The following is a 26,543-nucleotide window of genomic DNA, read 5'->3' as shown; positions in this document are numbered from 1 at the left end:
ATCCATCTTTTCTCCTCTAACATCTGCATGCTGACATCAACATGTGAGGGATCACCTTGGCCACCTTTAGGAGAGTAAATCATTACCTAAACCATCCCTCTGCCAGACTAGAAAGCGTACCTGATCCAGATCCTGAGGTGGTCATGTCGTAGATGAGGTCCTTTAGGGTTGTTCCAACAGTAATAAAAGGGTGGTCCATAGAGGGGTCCTCTTCATTGGGCACACGGTGGTGGTGGGCTCCAGCACCCCCAGCTCCCAGTCCTCTGTGGTTGTGGCAAATATAAAAGGCCAGAACCAGCAGCAGGCAGAGCACGCATACTGGGCAAGCGATGACAGCGGCGAGGGCCACGGGGCCCAGGACAGGGGGGTTCACTGGGGTGTCTGCAGGACACAAAGCAGATGTGTTTAAAATCTACACATTTCATCTTTTACATGTTTCTGAAGAGCTGGACCAGGAAGGGTCTGGACTTTCTATGCTGCTGGTCACTAAGACTCACGTTGTCTTCACTTTTATGGAAAATATAAAACTGTACTGTAGCCACAAGATTAATGTGAGACAATGTTTCTAAAAAGAATATGTGATTTCAGTTTGGTGGCAGGCTGCTATCCATCACACCATGGACACGTGCTGCTGGAGCCTGCAGGTGGATGACGTACTCCAACCCTCAGCTCAGAGCTGCTGCGCCTTCACATCCAGAGGAGCCCGATGAGGTGGCATCTGGTTAGCCTCTCTGGACACGATGGAGGGACTACGACTCAACTGCACTGGGAACTACACAGTATTTACCCTGACATTATCTGGAAGAAGGGAGGACTGGGTTTCTTTGCTTAAAGGTCCAGTGTCCACTTTGGGCCCCTTAGTACCAACGTGGCCTGGTTTAACCAGCACAGCCTACCTGAGTATTGTTGCTGACCATGTCCATCCCTTTATGACCACAGTGGAGCATCTTCTGATGCTACTTCCAGCAGGATAATGCACCATGTCACAAAGCTCAGATCATCTCCACCTGCTTTCTAGAACATGATGATGAGTTCACTGGACTCCAACGGCCTCCACAGCCACCAGATCTCAGTCCAGTAGAGCAGCTTTGGGATGTGGTGGAACGGGAGATTCTCATCATGGATGCAGCCGACAAACCTGCAGCAACTGTGTGATGCTGTCATGTTAATATGGAGAAAACCTCTGAGGAAGGTTTCCACCACCTGCTTCATCTATCACACCAGGATTAAAAAGGTCCGACCCGGTACTAGAAGGTGGACCCGATGAAGTGAAATTTGGTTGTTTAATGGATGAAACAGGGTACTGGTTGTTCACCTTTCGCGGCCTCGCAGTTTCGCAGATTTTTTTTGTACAATGTTGTTTTTTTTACAGCGCATTGTGTTCTGCGTCCTGATTGGCTGTAGACTATTGTCAATCTACTCTGTGCCGTGTCTCCTGTACAGTACAGAAGCGTTCAGCTTGCCAGATTTACATAAATCTTGCATCGCTAGCAGTCTGACTGAAGTTAAACAAGAGAAAAGTGTAAAAATGTTAATGTCTGAGAAAAGTGTATAAAGTGTGTAGTGAGTGGTTTTACAGCCTTAAAATATCTAAAATAATTGTATAAAATAAAGATGACTATTTCACTGATTTTGCCTGTTGCGGGTTATTTTTAGAACACAACTCCTGCGATTAACGAGAGACCACTGTAATCCTTTTAAATAATTCTTCCTAATCAAATGAACAAATATCTTCAGTAGAAACGTGTGTGTGTGTGTGTGTGTGTGTAGGGGGGGGGGGGGGGGGGGGGGGGGGGGGGGGGTTATATTTACCAGGGATGGCGGTGGGGTCTACCTTCTCATTGCAAAAATCCTCTATGCAGCAGAAAGGGTGGAGGCCTTCACCAGCTTTGGTGGAAGAGGCACAGATGAAGGGCCTGTCTCGGGGGATGAGGGAACTGTCTCGTATGCACTGGCGTTGCGTGGTGATCAGCTGGTTACGGGTCTTCTGGACTACGATGATGCAGACCCCATCTGTGGTGCAGCTGGAGTTGCCTTGGCACTGGTCACAGTGACACTGGAGGGCTGGAGAAGAGCGAGAGGCGAGGGTTAGGTCTAAAACACATCATGCTCTTATTCAACATACGAGTCTGAAACAAGCAGGAACGTCAGACATTACATCATCCACACGACCCGTTTTCCAGCCAATGTCTTCCAGACGGACACAGGTGTAGTACAGATGAGAAGCCAGAACCTAGGCTCATAGATGGTTTAGCTCCTCTGTACAACAGATAGACGAGCACCACCCGGCTTGGAGATTCAAAGAGATTACAGACGGGGCGTGAATGCATCATGAAGAAAACTGGAGATGTTGAAGAGGAGGAAGATTTCAGGCTGTTCTAGTTAAGTGTCAGCAGCAGCCTGTAATCTGATTACCTTCATTCAATTTGGCTCTGAGAGCAGTGCAGATATCGGAGATGCTGATTTAATAGAATACTGATAAATGAGACGATGCTGCTGCCATGCTGATTCTGATCAAGAAGAGGAAAGATGATGGACTGCTGATGTGATTTGCTATAATTAAACAGAAACTCTTAACTAAACTGGTTTGTAACAGACTGAGTTAGTCATGATCTACACAGCAGACATTTAAACCCCCAGGAAACCGTAAAAGGACCAGACCATGTTACTACAGGCAGACCCTGCAGCCGAGTCCAGGCTCTGGAGAAAGAAAAAAAACCCTGAGAGCCAACGGCCCAAGTCTTCCTATGAAAAATGAAATAAAATACGCTGTACTGGCTCACCTGCCTTATGAACTTAACAGACCTCCATTCTTAATCAGATAAGTTCAGCATGACGGTTGCCCTCCCTCTGCAGCTCTAACAGCTTCGGCTCTTCTGGAAAGGAGTTCCACAGGTTTAGGTGTGTGTTAATAGGAATTTCTGACCATTCCTCCCGAAGAGCATGTGTGTGAGGTCAGACCCTGATGCTGGACCAGAAGACCTGGCTCTTAGCATCTGCTTTGATTCATCCTAAAGGTGTTCTATCGGGTTGAGGTTAGGACTCTATGCAGGCCGATCAGGTATATCCACACCAGACTTATCCAGGTCTTTATGGACCTGCTTTGAGCACTGGTGTACAGTCATGTTGGAATAGGGAAGGGCCATTGCCAAACTGTTCCCACAAAGTTGGGAGCATGGAATTGTCCAAAACCTCTTGGTATGCTGAAGCATTCAGAGTTCCTTTCAGTGGTACTAAGGGGCCAAACCCAGCTCCTGGAAAACAAACCAAACCATGATCCCCCCTCCACCACATTGCCCTAATGCAGTCAGGCCAGCACCTTGGTCCTGGCAACCGCCATACCCAAGCTGCTCTATTAGATCACCACATGGCGAAGCCTAATTCCTTACTCCAGAGAAAAGGTCTCCACTGATCCAGAGTCCAGTGACAGCATTCTCAAAACCACTGCATCTGATGCTTTGCATTGCTTCTGATGATGTACGGCCTGGATGCAGCTGCTGCCATGTAATTCCAATCCATGAAGCTCTCTTCAGTTCTAGAGCTGATCTGAAGTCCACATGAAGTCTGGAGGTCTGAAGCAATCCACTCTGCAGAAAGTTGCCAACCATTGCGCACTATGCGCCCCAGCATCTGCCAACCCCGCTCAACCATTGTACGATGCCTACCGACCCCGCTCAATCATTGTACGATGCCCATCGACCCCGCTCAATCATTGTACGATGCCCACCGACCCCGCTCAACCATTGTACGATGCCCACCGACCCCACTCAATCATTGTACGATGCCCACCGACCTCGCTAAATCAACGTATGAGGCCCACCGACCCCGCTCAATGTACGAGGTCCACCTACCCCGCTTAATTATTGTATGAGGCCCACCAACCCCGCTCAACCATTGTACGATGCCCACCGACCCCGCTCAATCATTGTACGAGGCCCACCGACCCCGCTCAACCATTGTACCATGCCAACCGACCCCGCTCAACCATTGTACGATGCCCACCGACCCCACTCAATTATTGTATGAGGCCCACCGACCCCGCTCAATCATTGTACGAGGCCCACCGACCCCGCTCAATTATTGTACGATGCCCACCGACCCCGCTCAACCATTGTACGAGGCCCACCGACCCCGCTCAACCATTGTACGATGCCCACCGACCCTGCTTAATTATTGTATGATGCCCACTGACCCCGCTCAATCATTGTACGAGGCCCACCGACCCCGCTCAATTATTGTATGATGCCCACCGACCCTGCTCAACCATTGTACGATGCCCACCGACCCCGCTCAATTATTGTACGATGCCCACCGACCCCGCTCAATCATTGTACGATGCCCACCGACCCCGCTCAATCATTGTACGATGCCCACCGACCCCGCTCAATCATTGTACGAGGCCCACCGACCCCGCTCAACCATTATACGAGGCCCACCGACCCCGCTCAATTATTGTATGATGCCCACTGACCCCGCTCAATCATTGTACGAGGCCCACCGACCCCGCTCAATCATTGTACGATGCCCACCGACCCCGCTCAACCATTGTACGATGCCCACCGACCCCGCTCAATTATTGTATGATGCCCACCGACCCCGCTCAACCATTGTACGATGCCCACCGACCCCGCTCAATTATTGTATGATGCCCACCGACCCCGCTCAACCATTGTACGATGCCCACCGACCCCGCTCAACCATTGTATGATGCCCACCGACCCCGCTCAATAATTGTATGATGCCCACCGACCCCGCTCAATCATTGTACGATGCCCACCGACCCCGCTCAACCATTGTACGATGCCCACCGACCCCGCTCAACCATTGTACGATGCCCACCGACCCCGCTCAATGATTGTATGAGGCCCACCGACCCCGCTCAACCATTGTACGATGCCCACCGACCCCGCTCAATCATTGTACGAGGCCCACCGACCCCACACAGTCATTTCACTGGGGCTGAGTTTTTGCGGCTACGTTGCTGTCGTTCCTAATTGCTTCCACTTCATTATGATCCCACTGACAGCTGACACACCTCTGGCCATGGAAGTGATTGGATCACCTGGGTTCAGGTACATTTACAGCGGCACATTTACAGCACACGTGACGCTACCTGTGGACGACTAACCTCATACACAGCACACATGACGCTACCTGTAGATGGCATACCTCATACACAGCAGCTACCTGTGGATGGCTAACCTCATACACATGAAGCTGCTACACTTGTTATTACACCAATGAGGTCAGGGCATCTTTGACCACCTGCAGCCAGCATGTCAGGGATATGTTTCATGTGAGGATTTCTACTTAACCATCCGTCTGGAGGTGTTATGGCACTATGAATAAAACAGGCCTGGCCACGTCACCCCAGCACAGGGCACTCAGACAGAAGACTCTCTAGTATTATTATTCAGGTCAGAAACACATCACGTGGAGCTGGTCAGGTCAAAGCAACATAGCAGACCTCCCAAGATAAGACCTCTGAATTATTGAGAGTTCAGGAGCAGCAGCAGTGAAGGTCTGAGCATAACAAACAGGAGAGGAAATGCACAGCCGAGCAGTCCTTTCCTTATGTTATGTAAAGAATTAAAGTATGAATAATGAAGAAAATCCCATCAGGAGTGTCCTATTCCTCGGCAGAGACAGTAAAAAGTGAAGCAGCAGACTACCCGAGGGAGGTTGGAGAATGAAAGCAGCCACCGTCTGGGTGTGTTGGTATGATAAGACCAAACAAGCACGGAGCAGACATAGCTAAATTAAAACCAGCTGACACAAGTCTACTCTGACTCAGACTCACTGGACCATTCACATTAGCTTCTGTTTGTGGGCCAAACACACACATACACACTTGTTTTTAACCCGCCATGTGTCACATGTCCAGGAAAATAAATGAGGCGGTGCTTGATCCGGACATCCGCTGGAGTTAAATAAAAAGGTGATGTTTTGCTTTTTATTCTGGGAACAGGGGAAATGTTGGCTGCTGCTCCAATAGAGAAACTAGTTTAGTCATTTAAAGCCCCACTCCGGTGAAAATAATGTTTTTCATGGTGTTCATGTCCACGTGGCATTTATCTAACATTAGAGGACATGTATGTGGAAAATTTGATCAAAATGGCTTTTCTGAGTATTTCTGCATTTAAATCATGACGATCCAGTGGCGGGCAGGAAAAGGCGAGCTCAGACAGACATGCATTTATAACCCCACAATGCGGGGCCACAAGCTCCTGCCCAGCACCCTCCAACTCTGAGGACGAGGAGATGGCGGATTGACACGTATGTGCAGTAGCAGGTTGCTAATCACGTTAGCTTATTTACAGAAAAACTTTGCTGTGAGAGCGATGGATTAGGTTTCTCAGTCATCACAATATAACAAACCACACGCTGGTTTGCAGTCAGCTCGTGGAAGCAGATGTTACACACTCGATTGGTCGGGGCGCTAGCATACAGAGGGGGTGGGGAATGTTGGTTAACGGGGGAAGGGCACTGAGCAGCACTGACTCCACCCACAACTCAGAAGCAAATTGCTAATGAGCTACTGGGTCTCTGCAGAAGCAGAGTCCTGGAAAAGGGCACAGGTTTAGTTATTTTTGCCAAAAATGTCATGATCACAATTTAAAGACCACCTACATTTTAAATAGTTCCATTGAAGTAGGTCTTTAACACTTTACCGACACACCGACCAACCCACCGAACAACCGACTGACCGACCCACGGCCAACCCACCGAACAACCGACTGACCGACCCACGACCAACCCACCGAACAACTGACCGACCGAGCCACCCATCGAACCACCGACTGACCGACCCACGACCAACCCACTGAACAACCGACTGACCGACCCACGACCAACCCACCGAACAACCGACCGACCGAGCCACCCATCGAACCACCGACTGACCGACCCACGACCAACCCACTGAACAACCGACTGACCGACCCACAACCAACCCACCGAACAACCGACTGACCGACCCACGACCAACCCACCGAACAACCGACTGACCGACCCACGACCAACCAACCGATAAAAATTCACATTAAAGTGAATAATGAATAGATGAATGAATCAAGATCTCAATTCAATAATGGAGATTATTATTTTTGCCATGATTGAGCAGCCCTACTACAGCGTCAGTGTCACCCACCTTTACCTCAACCGTCCCTCTACTCAGCCACGGATACCCTCCCTAACCAGAACCTGATTCGTGTTTCCTGATTCGCGCATTCGTGAAGAAATGCTCTCCCCTCTTTGTTTATAAGCCTGACAGAAGCACATGCAGGTTGTAGCAGCTGATGAGTCACAGAGTGGTGAAACAGGAAGTGGTTGATTCATGCACGATGCTTCTGAGAAAGATGGCAGTCAAAAGAGCATGGAGCAACAGTCAGACCAGCAGGAGCTGCTCTGGTTCAGCATACAGCTGTTAACACATTTTATTTCTTTTTGTTCTACTTTATTCATCCCAGCTGGAAAATTCCTTCTCTGTATTTTAACCAATCCGAGTTAAACCAGGAGCAGAGACCTGCCAGACCAGATTCTGGCACCTGGAGAGCAGTTGGGGGTTAGGGGCCTTGCTCAGGGACCCATGGTGCTTCACCTCAGTTGCCACCCCGGGGACTTGAAGCCAAGTCCTCCAGATCCAGCAACCACTAGGACCACCAGAGTCTGGTTCTGCTGCATGTGCAGGGTTGGTCGACACACATCCTGAAAACCACACAAGTGTTAGGAACATGCTCGTTTTTAATGATCAATAACTGCTTAGAATCGCTGCTCAGGACAGCGCCACCGTGAACACCGTGAGGAAGAGGAAGGAGGAGACAAAGGACAAGACAAATAAAGACAAAACAAAGGAGGAGAAAGAAGGTGAGAAAGAAGAACTAGAAAAAAGGGGATAATAGAAGAAGGTGGAAAGAAGAAAAATGACAAAGGAAATGAGGATGGAGGAGGATGACAACAATGAAGAGCTGGGGGGGCAGAAGAAAATAAACCCTCTGTAAAATCCAGAGCTCTCATTTCTAAAACACTGCATAGGATCTCAACTAAAAGTGCACGTATGCCCAAAAGCTGAAAATGGTGCAGGTGCAAAACAATGCAGACATAAAACTGTGCACACGCACACCTGCACACAGTTCCTCCTTTTACATCACAGACTACCTGGAAACACTGACCCGGCCTCATATCCGGCCCTGAACAGGCCGAGACCCGCTATACGTGGTCCATGCAAAGCAGGACACGGAGGTCGATGCAGGTGAAGAAGCTGCTGATGAAACAGGAAACCATGGCAACAGACGGAAATGACAGTTTCTACACAGAAACTGAGGCGCTCATCAGTAAAGAAATGTGGTGGCCACAGCGGCGGCATCACACCTAAAAGAAAAGCCGTGATGCAGAGTGCTGATGTGGTGCAGACTCAGGACCTGGACTGGTGCAGAAATGAAGCAGATCTGCACCAAGACTTCGTCCTTTACTCCAGTGATTGTGGGTGTTATACAGTTAGAAGATGTGAAGGCAAAATGATCCCGTCTCCTCGTAGTAACGAATCCTTTGAAACACTCTTGGATCCAGACGCTGAACCGGGTCACCCCCAACATCTAAGCTAATGTTCCTTTATTCCATGTCTGACGTTTCCTGATAACCAAACCACAGACAGACGACCCCAAACACGACCTGGTGGAGCTGATTAAAACTCCAGGGGCCTCATGTCTAAACCTGAACGTAGCCAAGCACGTGAGGGAGCGCCTTGCCCCGCCCACATGGTGGCTATAAAAGGTCAGGTGGCCGCCTGTAATACATATTCATCACATCATTTCCATGATGGCTCGGGAGGGAAAAGAGGGAACAAGTAGATATTTTTGGAATGTGAGACTGAGATCCTGATGGCTCATGTTTTAAAACTAGAACAGGTTTTATCTGGTGGGGACGGCGTGGTCATCACCAGGTCAGAAAGGCGGAGATGCTGTCAACGCCGTGTCAGAGGGAAGCCAGCATGTCTGGGCTGGAGGGGAGGGTTCCTCTGTTTAACCGGATTATCTGTACCACCACGTCCATTACAGGTCTAACCCAGCATTTATCAGGTGAGAGGCAGGGCAACATAGAAAGAGAAAAACAACCATTCTCACACACACACACACACACACACACACACACACACTGACTCCTAGGGAGTATTTAGAGACCAGTTAACATAACACCATGTCTTTGGACGGTTGGAGGAAGCCGGAGAACCCGAAGAGAACCCACGTATACACAGAGAGAATATGCAAACTCCACACAGAAAGGCCACCGCCCCCAAGTTCAAACCCAACCCCAGCCGAGATTCGGACCAGCAACCTTCTTGCTGTGAGGCACCTATGCTAACCACCACACCGCTGTGCAACCATCAAAATGCAAAACAACCAATAAGTTAGCTTAAGGCTAACGTCTATGGAAAATTTCATTGGCAAGCTAGCAGTTAGCATGCACAAAGAGACTAAAGGCAGTAAAAGAACTTTGTCTATCAGCAAACGTTAAACCTCAGCAATATTCTCTGTGTTCAGTCACAAATGGACCACAATACTTCCAGGCAAATGTTTTCTGGCCATGAAGGAGAACATGAAAAACATCTTAACTTCCACATTCTGTCTGACTACGGAAAGACTGAAGGGACAAACACAAATCTAGCCACTAGAGGGCTGCTTAGCCAAAGCATCACATTTCCGGGTTTCCCAGCAACGGAACAATAAAGTTCAGAAATGAAGTAGAAAATAACATCACTGTTTACATGTTTATGTTTGTCAACATCAGGACATTCAGACTGATTCTATATAATAATTAAAAACAGAGTTCATGATTATCTGCTGGCAGTTAGAAAAGCTGAGGATGCAGCACACAGAGCTCTGGGAGGTGACGTCACAGTCCCAGCATGCAACAGTCTAAATCAAAACGCCGCCATTTTGGCATATTATTACCAGGTGCCTCGCTGCTCACAGCTAAACTGGTAAATGACATCGTGGATAGCTGGTGAGCACCTGAGGACGAGCAAAGCGATGCATCGTTGAACCAATCTGAATCCTAATCGAATCGAACTGAGACCAGCGAAGATGCACGGCCCCGGAGCTTCCTGTGGGAACTAAGGAAACTCAGTAGAACTGAGTAAAAAGAAGCTCTAATTCATTAATGTGTCTCCTGGATACAACAACATCATCAGGTAATGCCTCCAGGATTTATTTCTGATTTTTAAAGCTGATTGGCATTTTAGGCTGGCTGGTGCACAATTAGATGGCTTGTAATTATGCAAACATATGCCAGAGCTAATAATCATTTCATTGTAAAAGCTTTTCTGTCTCAACATGTCGCGACTGGAAAACAAAAAGCTGATGGTTGTAAAGGGGTTTGTTTTGTGGGCATCTGTGGGGCAGCTTTAACCTTCTCCCGACGCTCACCTGCTGCAACAAGCTCCCTGTAAACCAGCAAATATACAGGAAGCATCACTTCTGCTGCAGAGAAAACCTCCTGGATGGAAACACCCTGAGGATGAAGGTTCCTCTCTTGGATTCACAGGCTGGTGCAGAAACCAGCTCAGTGTCTGCTGCTCACACCACGCCTGAAGCCTGACTCAAGCTTTGTCCACATGGTACCGAAGCCCGGTTCAGGTGTGAAAACGGTGGAGAAACAAGGAGAAAGGCATCAACATCCCCACTGCTGTAGTATATACTACAGGCTGAGGGGGCGCTAAAGAGTAACAGTTCAAAGCTGGAGCAGGACAACGCATGCACAGATAAAGACACTGCATGTTGCAGGAAGTTCACATCGGAAGCAGAGACGAGAAGATGGCCGAGGATTCACTGCGAAGAAAAAGAGAAACATGTCTTTGGACTAATGAAGAAGTTGAGCTTCTTTAAAAAAACTCTGGACTCAGTGCGTGTTCGTCACATTGACGTCATATCCTGGAGTTGTGCAGCTTCGCTGTCCACACGGTACGGCAGACGGTAGAGGACTCAAACCGATCCACCTTGGTTCCTGCTTCAGACCTGGTCGGTTTCATGGAGGCTCATCCCTGCTTCGTGGACATGAAACGGTGGTTTACTGAAATACTTTTGCAGTTGTACTGCAATCTGGCGTCATGGGACGGGCCCTCGCTCTGAACTAACCAGCATGTCTTGGATGGAGAAGAGGCTTCCTCTGAATGAAACAGAAGCCTTTCTGGATAACCTGATTAGAGCCCAACGGGTCGCTCACTTAATACTGGTTGGAAAAGACGAGAGGCTGAAAGACTGAAGGAAAAGAGCTCTGGCTCTGGCAGGAGGTCCTGGGAGACAGCTCAAATGAAATGATGCTATAATCTAATACAGCCCCTCACCACAGAGGGCTGGACACACACACAGCTGTAAATGTGGTATAACTGTCCTGGTACATGGTGTCAGACGGAGGCTCATCATGCAGCTCCGTGTCATTAGCACCCTAATCTGTGCCCCCACTAAATTCCTAGCCATCACACTACCAGCCCAGTGGTTACGTCCACTATAAAGTCCTGGAGGCAGTTTAGGAGTTGAAGCTTTCCTCTGCTTCACTGCTGATGACTGTTAGCAACAGCCGGCTACTCCTACCCTCTTCAGTGGACTCAGCAGGGCTTGTCTTGCTTTAAACCAACTTTTTAAGCACGGGACCTTGGCCTCATACGATAATCTCAAATCCACATTCAACCTCCCACCATCTAATTTTTTTAGGTAAAAAATTAAACCGCCCTTAATTTTCCTTTTTTACCTTCTAGACTCTGTTTGAAACTATCCTGTCCTCCCTCTGGATCACAAACTCATTTACACGGCGAGTATGACTGCTCTCATCTGCGCTGGGTACCAACATGTAAACCAGTGGTGGAGGGTCTACATGTAAACCAGTGGTGAGGGTCTACATGTAAAACCAGTGGTGGAGGGTCTACATGTAAACCAGTGGTGGAGGGTTCTACATGGTAAACCAGTGGTGGAGGGTCTTGGGAGGACTAGTGCTGCCTTCCCTGTGCCGGCCCTAACACTGATACAGTTTAAGGTTGTTCTCAGAGTCCCACTTATCCAGAGCTGGGCTTAACCACGAGGACCCTAACATAGAGAAACATGCTGTGATAGGTGCTTCCTCTGTGAAACAATACAATGTTTCTCTCCTGTCCAATGTTGTTTTCTTTTTGGGCGTCCTTATATAATGGACTATCTAGAGCTCTCCAACTCACCTCTGACTCCCAGCCTCGCCATTTTGATCTCTGGTGTTCAGTTCTAGGACGATCTACATACCGTCAGGACAACATGCCTGGATCGAACTCAGACCTCCCCTTTCATCATAGAGATGACTCTGGTGCTGGAAAGAGCTTCTCTTAACTTATTCTATTTTCCTCAAAAACCCCTAGGTCCAAGTTTGTTGCTGACACTGCCTTCATGCTGTCTTTGTTCTGTTAGTTGGTTGTTTGATTTTGTGATTGCCTCTACAGCAAGCTGAAGAGAGGGAAGACGTGTTATTAACCAGGCTAATGAGTATACATTATCTCCTTCCTTGTCTGAGGTCTTTTTATGTGTGACCCCTGTTTGTAGAAAAGATTGTTTCTATTGTCTCAATAAAAGTATAAAAACAAAAATGTGTTAAATAATGCTGTTATCATGGATCATTGTGGATTTACCAGATAGAGTCTCTGAATAAAACTACATTTAGTGGCTGGATTGTAAACCTCCTGGACCGGATAGAAATGCCTGGAAAACTTCAGTAGATCAGCTAAAGGGTAAATTATCCATCACATTTACCCCACAGAGCTACACACCACCGCTCCTGGTGGTGGAGGAGGTGGACCTCAGAGATCTGATGGAGGTTTAAGGGTGAAAATGAGAAGTCTGTCTCAGTTTAGGGAGATCTGCATGTGGCATGTGTGGTCATGTGACTGTCAGTGAGGACCATGGTGGAGATGGATGAGTCACAAGATGAAGCTCGGTGGTGATATTTTGACCTTCAGATTAATTGGGTTATGCTTGCACAGCTGTACCATGGAAATACTGGCATACATCAACAGTGGAAGTTGTGATAAGCACTTAAGGACACTAAGTCGTTGCCACCACGCAACAGATGAGACCTTACCCTGCACAAGATTCCCTTTGTTCCCAAAGCAGATGCAGCTTGAGTGAAAGGCAGAACCAATGTCAGAGATACTTTGAAGGAATCACTCCTTTGCTATTGGCTAAATTTATGAATTTATCTGTGTATTCTCACATCATAATAACGTCCTGTCTGCCAGAACAGCTGGGTTTAATGCACCAGCTGGAAAATGTCCTCTTAAATACCCACACTACCAGAGATATAACAGCCATGTTGGTTGTTCAGATGCTGAAAGGAACAGATCATTTTAATGGACTAACATGCACTTTTTCGTCATCACACCCACACCAGGATAAACAGAATCCACCGTCCTGCAAAGGGTCACTTTGAAGCATGGAGGTGAGTTTCACATTACTGACCTCTTGGAGGACAAATAGTCCAAAACTTGAGCAACAGCTGCCCGACTTAGCAGAGAACTGTTTCTGGAGCGCACCACAACATAAGAAACAGGCCAGGACCTGACATCTGGCAGCAGGAGCTCATATTAATAATGCTAACATCCAGAACCAGAAATAAACCTGGAGCCATTTCTAGGCTACTGGCTCCAGGCAGGTTCCAACATCCTTACCTCAAAACTTCAGTGCATTGAGAAGAAACACTATTAGTTTCATCCCTGCATCCAAAAACACTGTAAAATTAAAACAAAGGATGATGCAGTAATCTGAAAAACCAGTGTTCTGTTCCCAAAAGTACAGGCAATCTGACCAATTGTCATGGAAAACATGAGCTGATAGTGAATTAGAAAGGTCTGGAAGGCCTGTGAAGCCATGCTGTTGTGATGGATGCACATCTTTCTCCCTGAGCAGCCACCTTACCACGGTGGAGTCTGAAAATGATTATGAACAATTATGGGAAGGAGCCTGAGATTGGTGCGCTGAGGTTGAGCCGTTCTGGACTAGATATAGTTGGACTCACCTCGACACACGGCTTGGGGCTCTGGAACCACTGTCCTTGAGAGGGGCTGGACCCTCTATCCGTTCTAGAGTAGAGTAAGAGGAGCCAAGCAGGTGTGGGCAATGCTCATTGCCCCCCGAATTGGCGCTGTACGTTGGGATTTATCCCGGTGGACGAAAGGGTAGCCTCCCTCCGCCTTTGGGTGGGGTGGGACGGGTCCTGACTTCTGTTTGTGTTCATGCACCAAACAGCAGTTCAGAAGTACCACCCTTTTTTTGGACTCCTGGGGGGGGGGGGGCACTCCTTCCAAGGACTCCCTCGTTCTGCTGGGGGACTTCAATGACTCACCTCCCTTACGAGGCATTGACAGCTGAGACCTGGAGGGGCGTGATTGAGGAGGAACGGCCCCCCTCTGATCTGAATCCGAGTGGTGTTTTGTTCCTGGACTTCTTGTGCTCGTCATGGACTGTCCATACCGCAACACCTTGTTCAGGCATAAGAGTCGTCACATGTGCACTTGGCAACAGGACACCCTCTAGACCGCAGTTCAATGATAGACTTTGTAGTCGTATCGTCGGACTTGCTAGCTGCATGTTCTGTGGTATCGGTCAACATGGACCTCACTCCAGGGGTCCAGCACCAGAGGCCAAGAGGGACAATGTGTTCCCAGGGGGATGGGCTATATAAGGATGTGTCCTGAGACTGGACTTCAGTTCTAACATTGTCGCCGGTGTCTGTGTTAACTTGTCTTATGGTTGTGTTTAAACTCCTGTGCATGGTAGTAAACAGCTGTGTCTATATCACCCATCAGTGTCTGTTCGTTCATGTGAGGAATTTTCACTAACAGATGAAGACGATGCCGGAATTAACCGTCCAAGTTTGCAATGTAATTTTTTCCAATATTGTGCAGCCCTAATTATACAAAGATAAAACAACACAACATTGTGAACGTTGCCCCACACCACTTGTCCGAGCCGGTATTAACATGTGGCCCTTACATACATAAAGCTCTTGTTGATGAGGCAGATATTTTCGGAACAGCAGCCAGCCCACCATCTTGCTGCTATGATGCTGGACCCTTACCCTGCCCCCCACTCCAGTTCTAAGGCTGTTTTATTTGTGTGTGTGAGAGCAAGTTAATTTACCCTGCTGCTACCTTTCAGCCCCCCATCATTTCCATAGGTCATGACCTTCCCCTCCCCCAGACCATCCTCCCAGTCATGCCCTTTATGGCCAACCCTTTGTCCACAACAGATGTGATGTGTGTGCGTGTGCTGAGAAACACTACCTTCCCCCTCCTGTAGGGGCTGCAGGTCGGGCTGAAAACAAAGCTCAGCATCGTCAGTCCAGCTCAGACCAGCTCCCATCCTCAGTCCTACACTCCCAAACTGGAGCTCAACCATATGTTTGCATGGGAACTCTTACTGGGAGGCAGAAGCTGAAGAGGACCGTACAGCAACAACCCACATTATCTCTGGGCTTTCAGAGAAAAAGGACCCAGCCTATTGAATATCTGCCAAATTCTATGTCATGATAACATAAAACTATTTGTTGATGCATCCATGGCGGCTTCTTCCTCCCACACAGCAGAGGAAGGCATGAATGGCCAGACAGACTGAGGAGGAGGAGGAGGCCGGGCTTCATCTGTCTGCTCTGATAAATATGTAGTAGCTGCATCTAAAGGACAGACTGCCAGCTGCTTGGGCTCAAACACACTTTACATCCACAGCTCAAACAAGAGCCGTGGAGCATAGACTCACCATCATCTATTTCTAAATGTGCTTTTTACAGTTTAGACTCCACAGGGGAGTGTACTGCTGTGGAAAGATCCTCCACATTCAGCTCATATGATACCAGCAGAGTTGGAAGCATCCTTATAAATCTATACATGCAATAACAAAACTCTGCTCACCTCAGACAACCAAGAACCCCTCATTTAATCCGACTCCTTGGTTTTCAGGTTTGTTTCGTTCTATAACTAGAGAGAGATTTTTCATCTGACCAGAGCAGCCAGTCCTCTCAGCTGTCTGGAAGCTGGGATCTCTGGCAGATTCATCATACATTCCTGGTACTTTACGGAAACTCAACGGGAAGTTAAGTTGGGGAGTTTATGGGAAATAACTGGAACATGTAGGACTTGCCAGTCATTAGTCTTGCCAAATATTATGCATACAGATGGGCTTTATAAAGGGTAGATCTTCTCCAGGGCTGGCCCTGTCAGGGTTTGGTTTTTGGCCCTGGTTTTAAGAGGTGGATTAAAATTTTCTATAGCAGTCCTAAAGCAGCATAAATAAATTGCCTCACCTTTTTTCTCTTACCTGAGGAACATGGTAGGGATGTCCGCTGTCCTGAGCTGTGGCTATAAGAGCAAACCCTGCTATTAGGAGTGGATGGTTGTGGCAGTGAACATAAATTAATGCTTTATGCTGATGACATTCTTTTTCCTGACTAGCAACACTAAAATTCTTACCTCCACTGATGGATATCATTGACACTATCTGGCTATGGAATTAACTGGACCCAGTCTGAGGCAATGCCAATATCCAAACACTGTTAACCACCAACACAAAATCGTTTTAGATGGATTCCTGAAGGAATGACTTATCTTGGTATTGAGTGCAGAATTAAGAGAGATGGTGACACTGAACTTTCAGCCCCTTCTTCAAAAGAATAAGACACGCTTTGGGAAAAGGGGAAAGTTAGATAAGAGCCTTTGGGGGAAGATAAACACAATCAAAATGGTAACAGGTCTGATACATGATAATATGTGCTGGAAATAAAAGAAAGAGATGGGTACCTATGGACGGGTTCATATGGAAATGCCCCATGGTAGGACTGCTCGATTATGGGAAAAATGATAATCACGATTATTTTGATTGAAACTGAGATCTCGATTATTTAACAGGATTATAGATAAGAGGTTTGGGGGGTGGCATTTGAAGTGTTTACTGTGGTAATACAGACTAGTTTCTTTCCACCAGGTCCCTGTAGCTATTGTTTGTCTCAGACCAGCAGCTCTGTTCCGCCTGGTGTGATCTGGAAAAAAATAGTCTGGAGACATTTCGTTTTCACGTTGAAATCCGCGTCAATAAAATGTAGCGCGACATTTCTATACGGCTCTGGTGCGGCTTTACCACAGGTCCGTAGCGGTGGCGAAACATCGGACTGTCGCCACGTCTTTCACACACCCTCACTACACTCATCATACAGGGAAGAAAGAGACAGTCCACTAACATGGTGGTGAGATGGCAGTGATACCGTTTGTCCAAAGTGTTGATGAGTTTCTTAAATCCCGGATTGTTCACTGTGTTAATTGAGAAAAAAGTTCTGTTCGTTTATAACGTTTGTCTCTCCGTGACTCTGGGAGCTGGTGGATTATTTAGTTGCGACTCACAAAAATTGAAATTTTTCTATTTTTTTGTGTTGCGTCGCAAGCCCCCGTGTGCACGTCTGTGTGCAGGGAACGCAACATTTTACATGCACGACTGTCGCCTGTCGCTTGGCTGGAGGAGGGCATGCGATTTTCTCGCTTCCTCGCGCAAGTTTACATAGAAAATGATGGAGAAAGGATGCGACTCCGCCTCCCGTGTGTCCAGGTGTCTGCAACTCGTTCTGAATGAAACTAAAGTGCTCTGGGCTGTGGGAGGGGAGTCTGCAGCAGTGGGAGGAGTCTGCAGCAAAGCGCTGCAGTGACAGCTGCTCTCGATTTGAAAACAGCACAAAATCGAAGGACAAAAAATAATCAGACCATTTCATTTTTATGATCGTCAAACCCAGATCGTAATTGCGATTAAAATTCGATTAATTGCCCAGCCATACCCAATGGATGAGCCTTTTGGCATAACGTACTAAAAGTTTTGGAGACATGGGGCAGGAATAGCTTTGCCGCATTCGCCAGTTTTTGTCCTAACCCTATGAAAGGAAAATACTTACAGTTGGAACAGACAGAGTTACATTAAGACACTGGAAATCACCCACAAATCCAACACTCCAAGCATGAGATCATGCTGGCCAGAATAAGGGGTGAAGGACCTGCAGAACTGGGATCATTTTATGATCCATCTCACCTCTAATTACTAGCAGGATTGTGAGAATCTAGCAGGATGATGGTGGTAATGTATTTCTACCGTACTCTTGTCATTCTTTATTGTGCTGCTCACCTAGCTTGTACATGTTTGAGCTCTGGATGTGTCCCCTCAGCGGAGCTCCTGACACAGGACTACTTAAGACTTCTAATGACGTGTCCACTGGATGCTCACCTTCCTTTTACTTTCATGAATAATGTACCACATGAGCTGCTCTTCTTTGGATTTTACAATGTACAAATAAAAATTTTAATAAAAAAACAAACATGTAGTTCTGTCATAGGCAGACATCCATACCAGAAGTCATAAAAACACTTGTAAGTAAAATCTTCATCTAGTGAGGTTTTTATATTTAGTTTTCTCCCTCAGTCGTCTCCATGCACGTAGACCTGCACATCTCACGTATTTAGTCTTTTTACCTCCACACTGTAGAACAGCAACAACGTCACTCTTCCCGTCCACATCAGCAGCCCAGCTTTTATACACGTGCATGTACACGTGTTGATGTAGCAGTAGTCTGATTACTTCAAGTTTTCCGATGGTCATGTAAACTATCCTTGTCTGAGGATGCCCCAGTCCGGCTCAAAGAGCTACCAGTTTTTCACTTCCACTCAGAGTGCTGAAGATCGAGGGATCTGGAGGACAGATGGAGGCTACAGGGTGCAGAAGCTCATTACAGTCCCCTGCAATAAACACAGTGACATCTAGCAGCCGAATTTCACTTCACACACAGCATCATACACTCCACCACGCCAGCAACATGCTAACACGCAGATATAAACACCCTGGCCATTTTCTAAAGCACATCATGGCTGACTGATTCAGCAAAGACACTTAAGGAGACCTTGGAGGAAGAGAGCAAAAATAGAGGCGAGTCAAGACCAGACTGTCTTTTACTGGCTGAAGAGAGCTCAGGTGGGATGACGCTGGGTTAGCCGTCGTTCCCCAGAGCAAAACCAAACAACAAACAGCTCCACTAGCTTGGTTGGTTAGATTTAACTGCAGCTGGACCTCAACCACACGTCTTCCAGACCCAGCTCAGCTTCAGATTGGTTGGAGAGCAAAGCTGTGCTCATCTCACGCCGTTGCTAGGTCTAGCCTCTGGAGATCCGGCACGGTGCTGGAATACTTTAATTCCTGAAATTAAACATCCGTTCCAGAAGCTGCTGCGTTGGTTAAAGTGCGATGGCGCCACCTTGTGGAGCTTTTCCACACATGCTGCTCGGTTCTCCAGCTTCTCCGAACTTTACCTGCGCAGGTTTTCCACGCAGACGCTGAAGATGGCCAAGGAGGCAAAAATGCTCCAGATGGCGGATTCTTTGAAGTCGTGAACCTCCGCGTGGCGCGGCGTTAGCGCATGGCGTCACTCAGAGCAAACAGCATAGAATTACACTGCATAGATATGCACCTATGGATCGGGCCTTTGTCACGATACCCGATCTAGAAATTTCTTCGTTATCGGTATTGATTTGGATCTGTGCATCCTTAAAAGGGAAAAATTAATGAGAGCCATACACGTTCCTATTTTACCTGCATAATTACACAGCCGCTCATGGTTAGCACTCAGTTTCCCTCCAGGTGGCCACGTTGCTGTGAAGTGCTGCTTGTTTGCTGTCAGGTTGGTTTACCAGAGCCCTCAGAGGCAAGAGTCAGCTTCTAGAGGTGAAGTTTCCCTGGCCGATCTAGGACTGAACGGAGCAGGGTTAATACCCTGAACCCAGCGCTCACTGGTGTAGCTCCAGTTAGTTATAGCTCCTTGCACCGGGACACCAGACGTCCAGGGTCACCTGCATGCCTGGCATTCTTCCACCTCTAGTACAGGCAGACCTACACCAGGCAACCGATGCAAACACAAGGAGGGAAAAGGCTCTAGTTTCAGCGGAAGTAGAGCTTCCTCTGTGGCCTTAATGAAAAATCACATGACTTTTTCCTTATGAAGAAATATCCACTTCCTCCTGGTTGCTTATCGCCAGAGTTTGCTTTTAGTTAGTAAACCCTCAGCGTGTCCTCTAAAGCATGTTAGAGAATGTAGAAACTAAAGGCTCAGCATTAAGTTTGTCCCGTGTGTAACTCCGGCGACCTGCAGCATCTCTGGACGCTTGTCCTGAGAAACCATAACTCAGATCACTACTGCTTTCCTGCTGGCAGAGTTCAAGCGTTGCATCCTGGTATGGTAATTTAACCGGGAACGAATCAGACAGGGAAACACAGACCATTACAAACCTGCCAGAGACTCTCAGGTCGAGAAAAAAACATCATAAATGCCTCCAGAAAATGTTTTTCTAGCTTAATGCTAAATATTCTGATTTGAACTATTTAGAACTAGTTTAAAAGTTGGGCGTGTGGTGGTCTGAGGTGGACTACCTAGGGTCCAGTACTGCTCATCGGGGCCTTGGCGCTCCCATTCATGCTCCATGACATGGACGGAGACCGATCTGCTGATCCAATAATGGACTGGTAAACGTAGACAGCCACCATATTTCAGTGGTGCATGCAGACACCTCATATCAGATCACTACAGTAATCTGATTACTCCCAGATATCTGATTTTGATGGTCATGTAAATGGTCTCTGTGTTTCATCTGAATGTCTCCCACGTGTCTGTTGCATCAGCGTAAAGGGGGCGTGGGAGGAAGTGGGCTGCGAGGTTTCCATGGAGAACGTTTGATCCGAGCAAACGTCCAATCAGAACAAAAATCCATCGTGTAAACATGTAGCTGAGGAGGATTTACTCTTATCCAGGTAACTTACCCAGGTTAACTCTGGGTTAAATCACCATAGTAATTTATGCTGGATTATGCTACCCTGCTCTGGAGCAGGTTCAGTTCCGGATCAGAGACCAAAGAGTACAAAAGCTCCACCTCCTGACCAATCAGATCTCTCGGACAATGTCCCCCCATTCTGTCCATGTTCTGGACCTGTTCCCGTTTAGCTCCACCAGGATTGATCTGAGATCTTTAGCTTAATAATAAAGCTCACACTTGGCAGAACTGCAGAACCGGGGGCGGAGCCTCTAAAGACCTGGATGGAGACTAAAAGGAAAGGAAGGAACTGAGGAAGCTCCACCCCAAACGTCTGGGCTGTAATAATCAGTCATGTCCATTTATATCGTCCCATCAATTAAATCCTAGAATCTCACCAATTTAGCATTTACAGAGCCAGCGCTCCTTCCTGGCTGTTGCTATGGCAACAGTACTGATTCTGGCCTGGTTGATGTGTTTAATTCTTCAGACTCGTCTACGGTGACGTAGCTGCTCTGCAGGGTTTCTCCATGTCTGTGATTGGTCAGACGCTGCAGACTCCGCCCCTTTCACGTGAGCGTGCTCTGACCTAGATGGAAAACTCTGGTTGAGTTACAGAGCTGATTACCAGCTTCGTAGTCGCGTTGGTCCAGATCCTGAGTGTCGGGGTAAGTCCAGGTAAAGGAGATATCCGGGTACGTTACTCCTGCTTCCTGGTCCAGGTCTCTGGACAGGCTGGTTTCAGTGGGGTAGAGCATTTTTACTTGCGTGTAGGGAGCATAAATGTGGCTTCAGCCTGCATCTGATCCTTGAAGGGGGGCGCGGGTGGATTTCCATGATCAGACTAATCGCTGAAGTAATTCCTCACATCTACACATTCACTCACGTTTATAGTCGCTGACGTCCTGCAGCAGCTGCTGGTTCTTCTCCCTGTAGGTGCTCCTCATCATTGTCTGCTGGTTTTCTGACTGTGGGCTGTTTTCTCTTTTTACAGCTGTTGTTTTTCATGTTTTATCTCTTCTTTTGTTCCTCCATCAGGTCCAGTATTTATAGATAACTCTGCATTAACCAAACCATTAACCATGTTTCACCTCCTGCAGCAGAACCAGCAGCTTGCAGCAGGAAGGGAAACGTTCAGTAACAGGTAGAGGTGCAGGTAGAGATCCAGGTAGAGGTCCTTTCATCTGGTTTCTCTGAGTTAATAGGTAGGATTTATTTATTCTGCACACAGCAGAGATTTAGATGGAATTACTTTGTTTCTAGAGTATTTTGTTATGTTGGCCTTTTAAAACCTGAAACAGGTAAAACTTAAAGCCCTGCGAGGAACCTATGTAGTGGAGAAAATACAGTCATCTGGGCAGATCCCACCCTGGTGGAGGGACGGGTAGCCGAGCCACCACCTCGCCCAGCCGGTGCTGAGCCGTGTGGGGTGCTGCTGAGGCTGCAGGGTGTGGTGCTGACATGTAGAAGATGCTTCTTTCCGAGCTGAAAAATCTGACTAACTACAGCTGAAATGTGGAAGCACTGACTCTTCCTTTGTCCGGCTACGGGTGAGATTATCTGCATCTAGATTATTGGATTCCTTTCTGATGTAAATGATCCGGCTCCGAGCACGGACCCCTGCAATGACAATCCCATTGCTGGACAAAGGAAGCGGAATTCCCGCCCTTCATGTGTGTCCCTGAGCCAACATATCAATTTAATATCCAGCGAGGACAAGCAGGGGGTATACGAGGACAGCATGCTCTGGGGAAGAATGGGATGGATGGGGGGCTCTAATCAGATCTTTAGGCATGCTGTTTGAAAAGCATGCTCCTCCACTCCCGTCAGGCTCTCTCTCTCTCTCTCTCTTTCTACACACACAAAGGAATGTCACACAAAGAAAACGCGTGAGTCTGCAAATCAGGAGGAAAACACGATATCTGCTGTTTGCAGATACATGGAGACCCGCCTGCATAAAGGTGGAAACTAAACTAGTAATGGCTAATAACTGGATGCCTCCGCTAATGAGGAGCAATAAATTCAGCCCATTAAACACAACTGCTGCATGTGGCTGCACCAGTGTCTCCAGATGCTTTTCACAGGACTTACACCGACATACAATCAGGTTTTAGTCTCTTCCAAATGTGCAAAGAAAGTGTCATGGCAAAGGTTGGCCTAGCCGAAATAAAGAAGTTAAACTAGTTAAACTGCCCGTTAAACGCGGTTAAATCTGTTATATAAAAGCTAAACGTAGATAACAGACAGAAGACAACACAATTCACCGAGCACTTGAACGCATCTTCCCCAAAACAAAGTCCCATCACAGCATTTCTAGCAACCCGAGCCGTCCCGGACCAGGCGTCCCCCGGTCCGAACTGGGACCAGTGAAACGTGCCGTCCCAGACAGACCTCCGTCCCCTGGCTCCGAAAAGCTTGGACTCAAACCTGCTGTGGTCCTGGGCGCACAAAAAGACGCATTTTCACTCCTAAACGTTGCTTAAAGCTCGCAGCTGACTTTAGTTTGAAGCCAGACAATAAACATTCCTCAGACAGGCAGCAGCGGGCTGGCCGCGGACCCCGCGCCATCTTAGCTACACACGGGCTGCTTCAACAAAGAGCTTCCTAACCAGCCCCGCGGACCGGGGACCGGGACTTCCGACTCACAGCCACCCAGAACACACGCGCCTTAACATCCTACAGAGGACGAGACTCACCGGTGTTTTCTTGTACCCATGTCCCAAGCAAGAGGACGAGCAAAAGGATTGGTATCGCATCCATCGTGGTTACGGACCAGACTGGCACCAGACTGCTAACTTCTCACAGCGCAAAGACAGCTAGACGCTGATTGGCTGACAGCACATCAAGTCCCGCCTACCCAGCGGTTTTCTAGAAATATCCGACGCTGATTGGTGGATGGACGTGCCACACTCCGCCCCGCTCGAGCAGTTCACCACCCTAGTAAACAAACACTTGTCCTTCACTGAAATGACAATAACAAAAACTTCATTATCTTATTATATTCTTATTTTACAAAAGTATACGACTGTATTACAATACAATGCAATTGCTGTAGTAATTATACATGTTTAATTAGCAAATGCTGCTGCTGGAAACAGTCTTTTTTCATGTAAAAGCAACATGTATGGAATATGAACCATTTTTATAAACCATATCTGGCACAACTTAGGCTGTAACTTAAACCTTCACTAATACAACAACCCTGACTGGGATAAACAAAGAGGATACAATGACTGAAGAAATTATTCAGAAAAAGCACATCACAGGGACCACAGGACAACAGAAACATCCAAAGCTGCTGGACAGGCCCCCCTTACAGCATAAATCCATCCTGTAGCTGGATCCATGCCTTACCCCAGTTTTTCCTCAAACACACACACACACACGCTATAAACAACCCAAAAAAGTTGGTGCACTGTGTAAAATGTAAATAAAACCAGAATATAATGATTTATAAATCCCATCCATCTTTTACCCCCAGAAGAAGATAAACACAGACATTTAGACGTTTCACCATGAGATGAAAATATGAGCTGATAGTGAATCTGATGCAGCAACACATCTGGAAAAAGGTGGAACAGGAGCAACAAAAGGCTGGAAAAGTACCTGGTAGAACCAAAAAAAACCCGGAGGAGCATTGGACAGCTAACCAGGTTACCTGGCAACAGGTCAGTAACATGACTGGTATAAAAGGAGCATTTCAGAGAGGCAGAGTCTCTCAGATGGAAAGATGGACAGAGCTTCACCAATCTGAGACAAACTAAAACGTGGAACAACTTCAGAAAAATGTTGCCAAAGAGAGGGAGCATCCAGCTTGTTATCAGTGGACAGGTGAAAAGCTGCATCTCTGATGGGATGGGGCTGCATTAGTGCCTATGGCGTGGGCAGCTTCCACATCTGTGAAGCTCCATCAATGCTGAAAAGTACATGGAGGTTTTAGAGCAACATCCAGACAACGTCTCTTTCAGGGAAGGCCTTGCAGATTTCAGCAAGACGATGCTGAACCACATCCTGCATCCATCACAGCAGCATGGCTTCACAGGAGAAGAGTCTGGCTGCTGAACTGGCCTGCCTGCAGTCCAGACCTTTCCTCTTCCGCTCATGTTTCCATCCGATGGGAAAATGATGTGTTGTTAATGTTGTACTGGGAATAAAAAATGACCTGATGAGGTTTATAATCATTATATTCTGGTTTTATTTTACTGGTGTTGGGGTTGCACTGAAACAGCTTCTGATGTAAAAGGTTGTAGGTTAGTAAGAGAAGATGACGTCATTTGTTTGTCGGTGTTTGAAAAGCGTCGGGTGTGAGTCTAAAATAAAAGCAGAGGAGTAGGATGACTGGCTGAGCTCCACCTACACCACCAGACACCAGGGTGGAGTCCAGAAATGATCCCTGCTCAGGGCACAGCCTGTTCCCTCAGGTCAGCTCTACATGGAGAGACATGAGACACAGACATCAGCTGATAGCGGTCTATCATTCGTTTACACAAGAAGTCAATGTCTGCTAAACCATCTGGACCTGATGTCTGACAGAAAACAAATGCAAGATTTCAGATTCTGGGAATGTGAGAAGGCCTGCAGGACTGATTCCTAATCAGATCTGAGCCATCCTCATTTCCAGGTCAGAGGCTCACACGGGGGCGGAGCTTATTTCAGAGCATCTGAAGCGATGATGGACAGAAAACATAAACAAATATAAACATTCCTGACCAGTCAGGGAGCCAGGTTTTGGTCAGGGGTCGTTTTTGGGAATATATTGTCCCCTAGCGAGCAGTTGTTGTAACTGCATGACATCGTCCAGGTGGTCTGGTCCGCTTGCAGTCTGAAAGTAAAGCAAACCAAAGGACAGTGTGACATCTGTCAGCGTTCCCCAGTCAACCCAACACATGGTAACTGCAAGTAGCAGACTGGCGCCAATTCCAGTCTTCAGGGTTCCCACCATCCTCCTCTGCAGGTCTGGCTTGCATCTCTGCTGGCATCACATGATGAAGCCGGAAGGAGGACGGTGTCCTGTCAACATAAACAACATCAGTCAATGTAAATTCTTCAACCTATGTCATTGTGGTGGTCCTCTTCCTGGGCCGGAGCACCTCTGACTGCTGGGGACCATCCGGGTATGAACAGTGAGCTCTGGGTGGGGCCTCCAGAGACTCAGCTCGTTCCAGTTTAATAAGACCTTTCTGTCCAAGTCTGTCCTAAGAATTGGGTGGTCTTGTGTAATACTTCCCCAGACAGCGACCAGCTCCTGAACCACATAGACTTCAGGCTGGGCACTAACACCTTATTATGGCTCACCATTAATTCCCTGGCAGAGAGCATGCCGATCAGATCGTATTCCTCCTGCGCTGCCGGAGCTGATACCGATCCATGGAATCATCTTCCATGTTTCTTCCCAGGAGTCACACCCTCGCTTGTAGGTGGAAGCTGTAAATTCCCTGGAGCCCATTGGCTGATGAAAACTCTGCTAAACAGCCCACTGAGGATTCCTCGTGGAGGTTTTAGAGACAGCTGAAGCTGTCAGCTGATGAGTGTGTTTACAGGAGCAGATGCATCCAGTTAAAGTGTGATTCACTAAGTGGAAGTTAAACACGAGACTTTCACTTTTATAGACCGAGGGAAAGAAATTTAATCACTCTGTATGTTTGGAGAAGGTCCACCTTCTACTACCGGGTCCTCCTCTTCATCAGGTCCACCTTCTACTACCGGGTCC

The 26,543-nt window shown here is 47.5% G+C and overlaps 1 protein-coding gene across 1 annotated transcript in view; it reads right to left on the bottom strand.

Moving 5' to 3' along the window:
- tgfbr1b (transforming growth factor, beta receptor 1 b) overlaps window positions 1–23,668 on the bottom strand; it is a 65,786-nt gene extending 42,118 nt beyond the window's left edge. The window contains exons 1-3 of the mRNA XM_041968381.1: window positions 23,530–23,668; window positions 1,813–2,064; window positions 121–381 (exon numbers count right to left, since the gene is read on the bottom strand). Of these exons, the coding sequence (XP_041824315.1) occupies window positions 121–381; window positions 1,813–2,064; window positions 23,530–23,593 (577 nt within the window). The 5' untranslated portion in view covers window positions 23,594–23,668. The remainder of the gene's footprint in view (window positions 1–120; window positions 382–1,812; window positions 2,065–23,529) is intronic.
- Window positions 23,669–26,543: the final 2,875 nt, after the last annotated feature.

Source organism: Melanotaenia boesemani, chromosome 18, assembly GCF_017639745.1.
Source record: "Melanotaenia boesemani isolate fMelBoe1 chromosome 18, fMelBoe1.pri, whole genome shotgun sequence".
Taxonomy (NCBI): Eukaryota; Metazoa; Chordata; class Actinopteri; order Atheriniformes; family Melanotaeniidae; genus Melanotaenia; species Melanotaenia boesemani.
This window is presented reverse-complemented; position numbering and strand designations above follow the sequence as displayed.